Here is a 14,328-nt window from a genome sequence, read left to right on the forward strand (position 1 = left end):
TATATATATAATGTCTTTAAAATATGATAGTTGCTGGTGGTAGTGGCTAACGGTGGTGCTTGTGAATGCCGACTAGAGGCAGTGGTTGGTGGTAGTTTTGGTTGATAGTGGTGGTTCATGGTAATAGCTAGTGGTGGCGATTATGATTGAGGATGGTGGGGGTGGGTGGTGATAGTTAATAATGGTGGGTGGTGGTGGTAGTTGTGATTGAGGAAGGTGGTGGTAATTTACAATAATGTGCAGTGCCAGCTATGGCTGTTGATGGTGATAAGGTGGTTAGTTGTGGTAGTTGAGGTTGATGGTTATTAGTTGTAGCTGAGAATGATGGTGTTTGGAGTGGTGAGGATGGTGGGTGGTGGTAGTCGATAATGGCGACGTCTATGATTGAGGATGAGGGTGGTGGTTGAGTATGGTGGTGATGGTGGTGGCATAGTGGTAGTTGATAACGGTAGGCGGTGACGATAATTAATAATGAATATAGATGATAACATCTTAATGAAATTAAGTCTCTGTTATAGATATTAATCATACAGGCCTATTCAAACATATTAAGTGGTTGTGAAGTAAAAAAAAAACATACTTAATGATTAAGATCTGAATAATTAAGATTCAAATTTCAAAAAATAAACGCAATCTGAATAATTAATATTCAGACCTTCATTAAGTACAAACAAATAAGGTCTAAGAGCGGCCAAACGGGGGTATATTTCAACTTTTTTCCTCAAATTTTAGTATGGAGAAAATTTTGTAATCGAGAAAATAAAAATGGAAGTAGAAACTCCACATTGCCGACTTCCAATTCCAAGTTATGGATTATTTTTCACTCTTCCTTTTGGATTTGGCGAAGAGCACTCACTCCTAAGTAAATCAAAACCGGGCATAATAATAAGTGTGATCCCAATAGAGTTCAAAGTTCCCTAGGGGAGTTTGTTTTTCTCTTTTCGTTTCCCTAGGAGTCTTGATTTTATATTAGGAAAAAACTACTAAAGTTAGCGTTTGGCCATATTTTTCCAAATTTATTTTAAAAAATCTGATTTGGTTGAAGTTTTATTTGAAGATGAAAATATGTCTGGACATCAGTTTTCAAAAAATATTTTACATTTTTTTAAACAAAAAAAAACATGAAACATGACTTATACCTACAAGTTCTAAAAACTATCACAAATACCCAATAGTACATTCATCAATGACATTCATTATATTATCACAAACCATAGTCCTGAACATAAATAAATTTGGTACAAAATTATCATTTTTATAATGAACTACATAATACACTATCAGATGACCGAGAAGACGAAACAACATTGTTACAAAATAATAAATGGTGGCTTTTTTTATAAAATACAAAAGTTTGGGTTAATTTTTAAAAAATATAATTGTAATATTTTGGATTAAAATTTGGGATTTGGTTTTTGGCAATTTTTCAAAATATAGATAAAATTTATGAACAAATACCTATTTGCTAAAATAATCCAAATAAATTCGGGCAAAATTTATGGCCAAACGGGTCCTAATAGTATTCTACTACTACTACTACATCTTATAGTAGTCTACTTATAAGATGTGCAAAACACGTGCTGACGTGGCCCCACCACACTTTCTCGTTCTGTTATGTTCTGTTTGCTGTCTCCAAGTTTTTCTTGGCTGGCAGTGTTTGTATTTATATACATATACATATTGTAAATTGTCACGCAACTCCTCAAAGTACATCTGCTTTCTACGATCTGTCTCTGTTTTATTATATTCTTTCCCATTTCTCTCTTGAAAGGTGAAAGGTTCTCTCCAAGAATACAGAGATCCTTTCTCTACCTATTCTTCTATTCTCTGTATGTATGTAAGCTTCTTCTGCATTGTAAAAATTGTTTTTTTTTTTGGGATTTTATTATCATACATGTGGGTTTTTTCTTTGTTTATAGATCTTGTGATTTGGGAAAGAAATGTCAAAACAAGGGGCTTTTGATCTGGCATCTGGGGTTGGTGGCAAAATTAACAAGGAGGAAGTTCTCTCTGCTGTTGACAAGTATTCCCTCTTCTCTCTCCCTTTTTATGTGTAATTCAAATTAAAAATCTGAGATTTGTAGAGATTGATCTGTTACACTTAAGAATCATGATATAATTAATTAATAGGGCTGTATCACAAAGATTTCTATTGTGATTATACTGTAGATCCTATTCTGTAATACATAAACATGTTTGGTGGAGTAGTGATGATGATCTGTCATTTTCTCAAAGATTACGTTGAGCTACTTCCTGTAACTTTTTTTGTCTGGTTGTTATTAATAGTGCCCACATAATGTACCTTGATACTTATATTATTTAATGAACCTGTTGTTGCTTGATAAGTTAATGATATTTCTCTGCCAACACAATTTTTGAAGGACCAAATTTTTTCTTTGAGGTCCTTAGAGTCCAGAAAATTCCCTCCACCTTGCTTAATTTCCTGTCAAAAAAATTGCCATATTGTTTTTTGTCATTTAATTTTAATAATATAAGAGGTCAGCTATCAAAAGGATGGAGTAGTACTAGTTATTGTTTTTCTTGTAGTAATAAAATTGTGTCTACTACAAAAAAGAGAAATTCCTGAAGTCAAAGAGGTTTTGATCAGAAATGGACACCAAACTTCTGCTCGCAATCGCTTTCCGAATTGCAGTTTATTTTCCTTCTTCCATTTTTTTTTTGTTTCTTTTTGTTTTGTATGATTGTTAATCTTATCATTTTTCTAAATGTATTTGTTGATTTAAAATTTTGTCAAATGAACTAGGTATGAGAAGTACCATGGTTATTACGGAGGTGAAGAAGAAGAGAGAAAGAATAACTATACGGACATGGTGAGAAACATTTCTATTATTTATTATAATTATAATGCTTTAGAAATCAGTGTTCACAATCTATGCATAGTAGTTGAAAGTTGTTGGATTTGGCAATCTCGTATTCTCTGGTAATCCTCATGTCATCCATTTGACATTGATTGATCATGTAAAGCTTTGCTCTTGCTGTATAATTGCATATTGATATTCCTATTTGAGCCTGTAAGTGACGTGGAAAGAAAGAGACCTCACACTATCACACGTTATATCTAGTTAGCAAAACAACATCCGAAACTGTTTCAGCAATTGATGAGTGATTTTGTGCACACACCTTGAAAGGAGGTGTTATTGGCTTATAAGAAAGAAAAAGTGAGTTTTACACCCTGCTCCTAACTCTTTTGATGTGATTTTGCTGAATAAAATGAACTAAGATGACATACTTTTCTTTTATCAATGAAGATAAATTCTTTCTTGTTTTACTTTAGCTCCAAAAGCTGAATTATTGAGATCTCTTAAAAATTACTAAAGCTATGGTGATCTTTGAGGCAGAAATGTTATTGCTTTTGGTTGTAGCCAAAAGTAAGGAAACCAATATGAGTCCCGGCGAGACCTCTTAATCATATTTTAGCTTTTTTGTATTATCACATTTGCTGCCTTTTGGAGCCTAGAAGTGCTACGTTGCACAAGCCAGTTCAGTTATTTCAGGAAAAGGCTAACTTTTAGAAATTTGAACTGAATTGAAGTTGGATTAGGTTAGGTTTATAGCAGCTCATTATTTCATTAGTCTCAAATTTTTCCCTAACCGTTAGATGGTTTGGTCATGTCTTACATAGACTCTCAATGCACCGTGCCGTAGGTTTAATACTATGATGATTGAAGGTGGTAAAATGGGATAAGTGTAAACCTAAAATAAGTTGGAGAGAAGCTGTTTCAAAATACCTACAATCTTTTAGCAAATACCTAGAATTTGCGTAGCTTTGTGTTATGCAAATTCACACATTCTTGTCCTTCCTGTAGACCAGCAAAGAACTTTACAAGTTTAATAACTCAAAGGATGTTCTTGTCAAAGTTGGTGTGAATAGAGTTGCTAAGAACATAACACGAAGTAAATAATTCACACGGGCGACACCAGCAATTCCTACCGGTTAGAATTAGGACTTAGTTGTTGTTAGATAGTTATGTAAATTACCCTAGTCCCACATGGAATAGGAGTAGAGTATGTATCGTGTATAGTTATAAATAGGGTATTGTAGAACACTTACAAAAAAATCAATATTGTATTTTCTTTCGTGCATTCTCACATGGTATCAGAGCATCAGTGAGAAAAGATCGATGTGCGTCATTCTAGCGACATCTGGGAAGAAAGAACTCAGTCACCATGCAATTTTCCGGTTACCTAAGTGGTTGTCTGCATCAACCTTCATATCTAGCGGTGTTGTGCGAAAACCAACACCGCCACGAGATCCACCATAGTCCGGCGACCACGCCCCAGTCACCTCCTCCGGCAGATCTTGCTCCATGCACCCACACGCGCCGGGAAGGTCTCCAGAATATCCGGCGAGTTCTGTTCATGCGCCGGCGCATGAGCATATTTTCCAGCATATTCCAAGTTTGGGTTTTCTTCTACGGGGGTTGCCTTCTTTTTCCGACTCGACCCATATAATTTTCTAAATTTTTCCGTCAGCGAACAGTGTTTTTCCGGCAGTGGACAATGATTCTGGCAGTGAATAGTTTTTCCAAAAAAATTAAGTGTTCTGATTTGGCATTCTAAGGTTAACCACACAACTTTTAGTCAAGAATTTGAAAAATTGCTTGTAGCAAAATGGGATCCTATACTATTAATAGTTGGATAGTTTCTCTACCGGATTATATTGAGTTCCTTCAGTATAAAGCATGTAAACATACATCTTCAAAGATAGCTTCCGTTGTTCAAACAGGTAATAGCGTGACTTGTTCTCCCAATCTTCATCTTCCGAGTCTTGGGTCATTGATTCAGGTGCATCTGATCATATTTCTGGTAACAAATCTCTTTTCACTACTATTTTATGTTCTCAATCTCTCCCCGCAGTCACAATGGCCATCGGGTCTCAAACCATGGCAACTGGAATAGGTCAACCAAGTTCACTTCCTTCCTTACCTTTAGATTCAATTCTTTATGTTCCCGATAGTCCTTTTAATCTCATAGCCGTTAGCCGCTTAGCCAAATCACTTAAATGCTCTGTTTTATTTTTTGATGACCTTGTCTGTATACAAGAACGCAGTACGGGGCGGATCATTGGTACCGGGTGTGAATCTAATGGACTTTATTACCTGATCCTTGTAAAATCACATGGACTCACATCTTATTTTCCTTCAACAACTCGTCCTGTTACTGATTCACCAGATTTATTACATAATCGGTTGGGACATCCCAGTTTGTCAAAACTTCAGAAAATGGTACTTGGTTTATCTCAATCGTCTACTCTAGAGTGTGAGTCATGTCATCTCGGTAAGCATACTCACTCTCATTTCCCTCGGCGTCCTGATAATCGAGCAGTCACCTTTAACTTTAGTCCATTCAAATGTTTGGGGTCCTAGTCGGGTCATTTCTACCTTGAGATTCTGTTACTGTGTCAATTTCATTGATGATTATTCCAGACGCACTAGGATATTTTTGATGAAAAATCAATCTGAGTTATTTTCTATTTTCCAGACCTTTCACGCTGAAATTCAAAATTAATTTGGGATTTCTATCCGCACATTTCATAGTGATAATGCCCTAGAGTATTTGTCTTTCCCATTTCAGCAGTTTATGAACTCTCATGGGATTATTCAACAAACATCTTGAACATACACATCTCAACTAAATGGGGTATGTGAAAGAATGAATAGACATCTTATTGAAACTACTCGTACCCTACTCGTACAATCTCATGTTCTGTTGCGTTTTTGGGGGATGCAGTTCTTACATCTTATTATCTTATTAGTCGTATGCCATCCTCAGTTATCCATAATCAAATTCCATTCTCTGTCTTGTTTTCCCACTCACCTTTGTTCTCTTCTACGCCGTGTCTTTGGGAGCACGTGTTTTGTTCATAGCCTTACTCCAGGAAAAGATAAGTTAGCTGCTCGTGCTCTTAAGTGCTTGTTTCTAGGTTACTCGAGAGCGCAAAAGGAATATTGATGCTATTCACCTGACCTCCAGCGGTACCTTATGTCTGTTGAGTTACCTTCTTCGAAACTCAATCATACTTCACAGGTCCAGGTAATCACTTAGATATTTCTGAGGTGCTATCAGTTCCATCTTTTGGAGATTCAGTCACTACCTCCCATTCATCTTCCTCTTCATCTCCAGCTCCAGCTCCACCTACAGCTCCAGTTCCAACTCCACCACCTATAGCTCCAGTTCCATTATCTAGTCCAGTTCAACCTTCTACAACTGCACTACTCCCGACTTATCATCATCGTCCGCGCCCAGTATTAGACCCAACCGATTCACGTCCTGCACCTAACGCTACTCTTATTATAGACTTGTCTCCTTCTAGTCAATCGATTGCACTTCGGAAATATATACGGTCCACATTTAATCCTAATCCCCATTATGTCTGTTTAAGTTACCATTGTCTGTCATCACCCCATTATGCGTTCGTATCATTTGTGTCCTCAGTCTCCACTATGTTTAAAGGTGAAACATTGTCTCATCCAGGATGGTGACATGCTATGATTGACGAGATGTCTGCTTTACATACGAGTGGTACTTGGAAGTTTGTTCCTCTTCCTTCGGGTAAATCTACAGTTGGTTGTCATTGGGTGTATGCAGTCAAAGTTGGTCTAGGTGGACAGATTGATCGGCTTAAGGCTCGTCTTGTTGCCAAAGGATATACTCAGATATTTGGGCTCAATTACAATGATACTTTATCTCCCGTGGCTAAAATAGCATCAGTCCGCCTTTTCTATCCATGGTTGTTGTTCGCCATTGGCCTCTCTATCAGTTGGACATAAAGAATGCTTTTCTTTACGGTGATCTTGAGGATGAGGTTTATATGGAGCAACCACCTGGTTTTGTTGCTCAGAGGGAGTCTAGTGGCCTTGTATGTCGGTTGCGCTGGTCCCTCTATGGTCTAAAGCAATCTCCTCGAGCCTGATTTGGTAAGTTCAGCATAGTTATTCACAAGTTCGGCATGACTCGTAGTGAAGTTGATCACTCTGTGTTTTATCGACATTCTGCTTAAAATCTCTGTATTAATCTAGTAGTTTATGTTGATGATATTGTAATTACCGGCAACGATCAAGATGATATTACTATATTGAAGCAACATCTCTTTCAACACTTCCCCGCAAAGGATCTAGGCAGATTAAAGTATTTTTTGGCTACCGAGGTCGCTTAGTCTAGCTCAGGTATTGCGATATCGCAACGGAAGTATGCCTTAAATATTCTTGAGGAGACAGGAATGACAGGCTGTAGACCTGTTGACACTCCTATGAATCTGAATTCTAAACTTCTGCCAGGACAGGGAGAGCCGCTTAACAATCCTGTAAGATATATGCGACTGATTGGTAAATTAAATTAGCTCATAGTGACTAGACCTGATATTTCCTTTCTTGTAAGTGTGTTGAGGCAGTTTATGGATTCTCCCTAGGATAGTCTAGCTCAGGTATTGTGATCTCGCAACGGAAGTATGCCTTAAATATTCTTGAGGAGATAGGAATGATAGGTTGTAGACCTGTTGACACTCCTATGGATCCGAATTCTAAACTTCTGCCAGGACAGGGAGAGCTGCTTAACGATCCTGCAAGATATAGGCGGCTGATTGGTAAATTAAATTAGCTCACAGTGACTAGACCTGATATTTCCTTTCTTGTGAGTGTGTTGAGGCAATTTATGAATTCTCCCTGGGATTGTCATTGGGATGCAGTTATCCGCATTCTCCGGGCAAAGGATTATTGTTTGAAGATCGAGGCCATGAGCAAATTGTTGGATGCTCAGATGCTGACAGGGCAGGATCACCTTCTTATAGACGTTCTGCGTCTGAATATTGTGTTTTAGTAGGAGGTAATTTGGTGTCTTGGAATAGCAAGAAACAGAATGTAGTTGCTCTGCCCTTCATATTGCATCAAATTCGGAGTTCCATGAGAGAACTAAACACATTGAGATTGACTGTCACTTCGTTAGAGAAAAGATACTTCTAGGAGATATTGCAACAAAGTTTGTGAATTCAAATGATCAACTTGCAAATATTTTCATCAAGTTTCTCACTGGTCCTCGTATTAGTTATACTAGTTCTTCGGCACGTGCATTGCACGTGGATTCCGATTTATTCAATACACACGATATTTGAAAACCATATCAATATTATCTAAACATGTTATTCTTATGCATATATCGACTATCTAAACGAAGAACGAAATGACATAGACCAAGTCAACCAACAAAGATAGTTTTATGAGTAAAAATAAGACTTTGAAGAACATCTCAACTATTTCGAAAAGAAAAAGAACTGGCATGCTCTTTAATTACAAAACAAACAATGAACAAACGAAATGAAAAAATAAACATAAACCCATGAACCAAACATATAGAGTTTTAATCTGTTGAAAAAAGTATTATATTATTCACATCAAACATTAGAAAATACGTTCAATTCAAAAAGTAACCCAAAAAAGTTAAATAGAATGCTTAAAAAAGAAATAAACACTATAATTTCTTGTGGTGTAAGAACTACATGGAGGGATGAAGAAAATAAATTTATTGGAGGGGTAAATAGGTGTCATTTTACAAAAGACATTACCAGTGTGAATCAACATGTTTTGACTGCATCTCCTTAATAACTCTTTTCTCTTATGACCCGGTAAAACAACAATAATCATGTGGATTTCATTCCATGTGATAAAGAAAATAACAACTAAGCATATAAAAAAAATAGTATCAACTTTTTGTCAGTGAAATAGCTAACCCATAATTTAAATCTATCTGCTTAAATAGAAATAACTTTTCAGATACATACACTTTTGTACTTAATACTATGTAGTGAAATAAATAAAATATATCCTCAGAAAAGATAGACTACTACCCTTTTCACATTCAAATTCAGATGATATTCAATAATCTTCTTCATTGCTTTCTTGTTAGGTAGTCCATGTACGATGCTATGCACCGGTAGACTAGCTCCGAGAAGTATTGTGTATATAATTGTTAATGTAGAGCTCTGAGTTTGAATTGTAAAAGCAATTTGGGAAGAAGAGATGCAATAAGGTTATGATAGTTGCTCCACATCTCAATCAAAAGGGATAAAAGGATTTCTTAAGCAACAATATAATCTTTTCCCATCTACTGTGGGTTGGGAAGAATATAAGAAAAATATTATCAGAAAATAATGAAATAAAAAAGAAAGTGGAAGTTTGATTAAACTAAATTAAAATACTAACTCCAGAATGTGAGCAAGAAAAATATGATCAGAAAATGGTAAAATCGGAAAGGAAAAAAATAATGAAAGATATCAAATAAGAAAGTATTCACTGGTCATAATATTAGCATGCTACAAGAATGTTTCTTACGTTTATCTTATTTTAAATACATCATTAAATACTTTAATGAAGAAAGACTATTCAGATACAATGAGATGAATTTGGTCTATATGAAAATACACTTTTTGTAACTCTTCATATGTTCTTTACTTTGAGTACACCGAACAGAGGTTAATTTAATGTATGTAGCGGTTTATAAAGAAGTAATTTACTTTTAGATAGAGCATAATTTGGTCATTTAGTATTTAAAGGATATTTTAGTATATTAACATTACACTTAGGCCTTCACACTTAAAATATAGTATGATATGTAACAAGCTCGGTACATATGATTTGTATACACCGGTTTGAGGGGAGTGTTAGATAGTTATGTAAATTACCGTAGTCCTACATGGAATAGGAGTAGAATGTGTATTGTGTATAGTTATAAATAGGGTTATTGTAAAACACTTATAAAAAAGTAATATTATATTTTTCTCCCGTGCATTCTCACCGTTGTTGTATTTATTTATTTACTCTTATATGAGTCTATGTTTGGCTTGAACCTTTTTCAATTCAGTGCCAGGATTTAGAGAATCTCTTTATACGCCAATATTGGAATGAAATGGATCCGAACAGAGTGGAAGGGTTATAGAAAATTCATGTGGTCTATCCCAACTAGTTTGAGATTGAGGCTTAGCTGGTTAATAGATTTTGATTCAGCTATTGGATCTTTGTCTCACATCAATTCACTTTCTTGTCTAACATAAAATATTTATGAACATTTTGTTGAAACACAATTATGTACTCTGGAAGCTGCAAAGTTAGTAACACAATCTTTCATTCAGGTTAACAAATACTATGATCTTTGCACTAGCTTCTACGAATACGGCTGGGGAGAGTCATTCCATTTTGCACCCAGGTTTGTTAATTATGGTCCATTCATGCATAAGTGAATGAATGTTAGGTTTCAGCCACTTAGTTATTACTACTTACTATTTCATTCACACTTTTGCCTGCAGGTGGAAAGGAGAATCACTCCAAGAGAGCATTAAGAGGCATGAGCACTTTCTTGCCTTGCAACTGGGATTGAAACCAGGACAAAAGGTTTGGCTTGCATATGTTTTCATTAATGGAAAGAAGACATAATGAAGTACTTACAGGATTACTACTTCAAATTATCTGTTGAAACCGGGAATATGACTGCAGGTGTTGGACGTAGGATGTGGAATTGGTGGGCCGTTAAGAGAAATTGCTCGATTCAGGTGAATGAAGATACTTTGAATTGTTGAGCTCCTCACTATCATGTGGGCCCTGTATTTCAGTTTATCCTTTACTGGGCGGTTGTTCAAACTGAAATGTGATTAATTGTATATGTGGACACCCCCCCCCCCCCTCTTACCTACCATGAGCTTGGTAGTCAAATTCAGAATTTAATTTGATGAAATTCCATATTGCTAATTGCATCATGATATATAATGCAAAGTTTGCCACGCCACCAGATATAATAGATATCTCATGCTGGCGATGCGCTAATTAGCATGCTTTGTGTACATGCTTCCTCTAGAACTGAAAGGGTAAACATGATCCCTCCTTATCCCATGGCTATTGTAGGATGAACTTTAGCGCTATTGGTGAATAATCTGTTCAGCAAATGCCACTTATCTCACGACTCTTGAGATTGACTTAGACTCTGCTGTATTCAATCTCACATCTTGAGCTAAGTTATGACATAGAATGGTACTAAACATCTGAAAGTTGAGACGCGACAAGATGAATGCTTGACCATTTAGGAGCTTGGTAGATGTCACAACCCTGTGTTTCACATCTTTTATTGACACAATGGAAGCAGTTAATGAGGCCTGCAAATTCATCACCGGCTCTGTTTTACTTATAGTGGTAAATTGTATATGACACGATCTGTAAAATTCCTTATGGTAATCTGCTCTTCTTACCTAACAATTTTTGTAGAGTCTCACCATTTTTACTATAATCATGCAGCTCTACATCAGTTACAGGCCTCAACAACAATGAATACCAGATATCTAGGGGACAGGTATTTGCTTTGCTCCCCAGTTCTGTTTGTAAAGCTAGCTCTTGCAAGATGTCATATATTTTGGTAGAGATTACCTGTTTTCTTATTCTGACAATATATATTAACAAATTAGAAGGATAGAATTGGAAGTATCAGACCTGTTTACTTTCTCTGAAATCTGGTTTCTGAGATTAATCTGGATTCTGAGATCACATGTCATCTAGTTTTCCAGCCAAAAGATAAAACTAAAAAGGCTGATTATTTCGCTTTCCCATTTCAAATGGTTGAAACTTTTTTAGTTAATTTTAGAGTATAGTTGTCTAATACCCTTTACTCTACAGGTGTTGAACCGCAAAGTAGGATTGGATCAGACTTGCAACTTTGTAAAGGTAGTAAATCTGCAGATCAAGTCAAACTTCTTTGAACTGCCTGTTCAGTGCTTGATTTGATTGTCGTGTGGTGTCAATGCAGGGTGATTTCATGAAAATGCCATTCCCTGACAATAGCTTTGATGCAGTGTACGCAATAGAAGCTACCTGCCATGCACCAGATCCAGTGTGTATATTTTTACTGTGTTCAATTTTGATTTGTATATTGACTGTTTGTTGGTTATTAATACATTTATCTTTTAAGGTTGGATGCTATAAAGAGATTTACAGGGTGCTGAAGCCTGGTCAATGTTTCGCTGTGTATGAGTGGTGCATGACCGATTCTTACAACCCCAATAACGAGGAGCACAAGAGAATCAAGGTACATCTTGAAGCATTGAAGTAGTTTATCAATCTATTGGATAGTTTTACTTATCTTAATTCTTTCATTGTCCAAAGGCCGAAATTGAGCTTGGAAATGGCCTCCCTGAGGTTAGATTGACAACACAGTGCCTCGAAGCAGCCAAACAAGCTGGTTTTGAAGTAAGTGCCAAGTCCTTTTCTTCTAAAGCGATCAAGTAGTTGACTTCCCCTTGGAATTTGCATTTAAACTCTACTTGTCTATGAAGGTTGTATGGGACAAGGATCTGGCTGACGACTCACCTGTTCCATGGTACTTGCCTTTGGATACGAGTCACTTCTCGCTCAGTAGCTTCCGCCTAACAGCAGTTGGCAGACTTTTCACCAGAAATCTGGTAAGATTTCTTACAACACTGTCTCTTTATTGTTTCTGATAGTTCATCTGTAGACCTGCATGGAAGGCGGGGGATAATTTTGACATCCCAATTAGTTCATTGTCAGAGTTAGAACAATGAACTAAAGGGTTGTTTCCCTTGAAGTATAAGATAATTTTTCTCCATATAAAGTTCTGCATCACCTGTACAGTTTTTGGTTTTTGGTATAAATCCTGCATAACTAATATGATCTCCATATAACTAACGCTATGTTTGGTTCCAGTATTGACTCTGCATAAGCTATGCAGAGTCTAGTACCAGAAACCAAATGTTGTATCACCAATTTTGGTACAACTTATATGAGAATTTATGTATTATTTTACTTGGGTATAATGTGGGACAAGAATACACGTAACTAAACGACCCCTAAACTGTTTCACATGATTTATCAGGTTTCGGCACTTGAATACGTGGGACTTGCTCCTAAAGGTAGTCAAAGGGTTCAAGCTTTCTTAGAGAAAGCTGCAGAAGGTCTTGTCGGTGGTGCCAAGTAAGATTATGACTCTCCCTCGTAAATATTATGTAGTCGACTAGTTTCATATACAGTAATATTGAACATATGATCAACTTTATGATTAACATCTTTAACCTGTTGTTTCAGGAAAGGGATTTTCACACCAATGTACTTCTTCGTGGTTCGCAAGCCCATTTCAGACTCTCAGTAATATGGAGTTTAGTCACTTAGCTTTTTTGCTTTAGTTAGCAACTCTGTAAGATTCTTCGCACAGAACTTTACACATTGAATATGACCGCGCTAATTAAGGTGACTACAGTTTTTGGGAGGGCGTTGTGGGTGGGGGGTTTCTTTTTTTGTGTTGCTTGTCTGACACAATTGATTTCATGTCTTGCTATTTTTGCCATTGATGTCCTTGTTCTAAGATATATGCCTATTGACAAGCTCATAAAGGTGGGCATTTGCTAATATATGGTGTTTCAGGTAAACGAACTTATTTCTTTGGACTAATCAAAGAAGACAATTGTTTGTTTATGTGATTCATCGTGTTCTTGAACACTGAAATCTACAGACTTTTATATTCTCTTGTTGCAAACAGCTTGCATAGTATTATGCATTTGTAATTCAAATGCAAGTAGATTGCACAGATTGCTTTAGTTGACACTGTCTTCGGATTGGTATGTTACCAGCGTTCTCATATTTTAGTGGTCTTAGGTATCTATATGATAAATCCATAAAAGAACTGATTGCATTCACAAATCTTCAAAAATAAATAAATTATAACTATCTAAATATCATATTAAATAACTTTTTTTCCAAAAACAATTTCTTTTTCAAGAAACACTCTAAATGTCTATTGAGCTGGATTTACAGCTTGTTTGAATTGTTGTTATATGTCGTTTCATAATGTATCGTATTTTATTGTACTGCATTTTATTATATTGTTTGATTAATACAATGTTTGGATAAATTGTATTGTTTTACCGTCGTTTCATGATGTCACGTACCAACAATATGACGAATAAACTTAAAACATTACTAAGAAAAAGTAGAGTAAAATTATTATGTAAAAAGTAGGGTAAAGGATAAAATATAATTATTTAATAATAAGGGCAAGAGGAGAGAAAAAAAAGGAAGGGAACGATCCCACCACACCAAATTCGTCATTACATAACGATAGATTTAAAGATACGCTATAATTTCAGTAACAATCAAAACAAATATTGTATTTAAAGTAACACTATGATACAATACAATAGGTAACAACCATCCAAACAAACTGTTAGTGGTTATAGGTATGAAGTGCCCACTCAAAACAATCAGTTTCTTCGGGATATGGGGTTTTTTTTTTTTATTTTCCATCTGATGTTTCGCATCCGCTTTG

General features: G+C 36.0%; 1 protein-coding gene across 3 annotated transcripts; it reads left to right on the top strand.

The window, feature by feature from the left end:
• On the top strand, positions 1,652 to 13,500 carry LOC109225324 (cycloartenol-C-24-methyltransferase 1-like). Of its 3 annotated transcripts, none has more exons than XM_019389949.1 (14): positions 1,652 to 1,833; positions 1,920 to 2,023; positions 2,765 to 2,831; positions 10,142 to 10,215; positions 10,316 to 10,400; positions 10,503 to 10,558; positions 11,295 to 11,349; positions 11,670 to 11,717; positions 11,800 to 11,883; positions 11,962 to 12,078; positions 12,156 to 12,239; positions 12,326 to 12,451; positions 12,883 to 12,980; positions 13,092 to 13,500. In XM_019389949.1, exons 2-14 carry the CDS (start codon positions 1,941 to 1,943, stop codon positions 13,153 to 13,155), a joined length of 1,041 nt encoding a protein of 346 aa, XP_019245494.1. In that variant the 5' UTR covers positions 1,652 to 1,833; positions 1,920 to 1,940; the 3' UTR covers positions 13,156 to 13,500. The 3 variants fall into 3 exon arrangements, with proteins under 3 accessions (XP_019245494.1, XP_019245502.1, XP_019245509.1); XM_019389957.1 differs by having other exon boundaries at positions 1,661 to 1,829; XM_019389964.1 differs by having other exon boundaries at positions 1,683 to 1,837.

Source organism: Nicotiana attenuata, chromosome 1, assembly GCF_001879085.1.
Source record: "Nicotiana attenuata strain UT chromosome 1, NIATTr2, whole genome shotgun sequence".
Classification (NCBI taxonomy): Eukaryota; Viridiplantae; Streptophyta; class Magnoliopsida; order Solanales; family Solanaceae; genus Nicotiana; species Nicotiana attenuata.

Excerpts from the sequence above, each read along its gene's own strand:
- LOC109225324 (XM_019389949.1), top strand. The coding sequence starts at position 1,941 with ATGTCAAAACAAGGGGCTTTTGATCTGGCATCTGGGGTTGGTGGCAAA. Across the intron at positions 12,240-12,325 it reads CCAAACAAGCTGGTTTTGAA|GTTGTATGGGACAAGGATCT; the intron begins GTAAGTGCCAAG and ends TTGTCTATGAAG. Across the intron at positions 12,452-12,882 it reads GACTTTTCACCAGAAATCTG|GTTTCGGCACTTGAATACGT; the intron begins GTAAGATTTCTT and ends ATGATTTATCAG.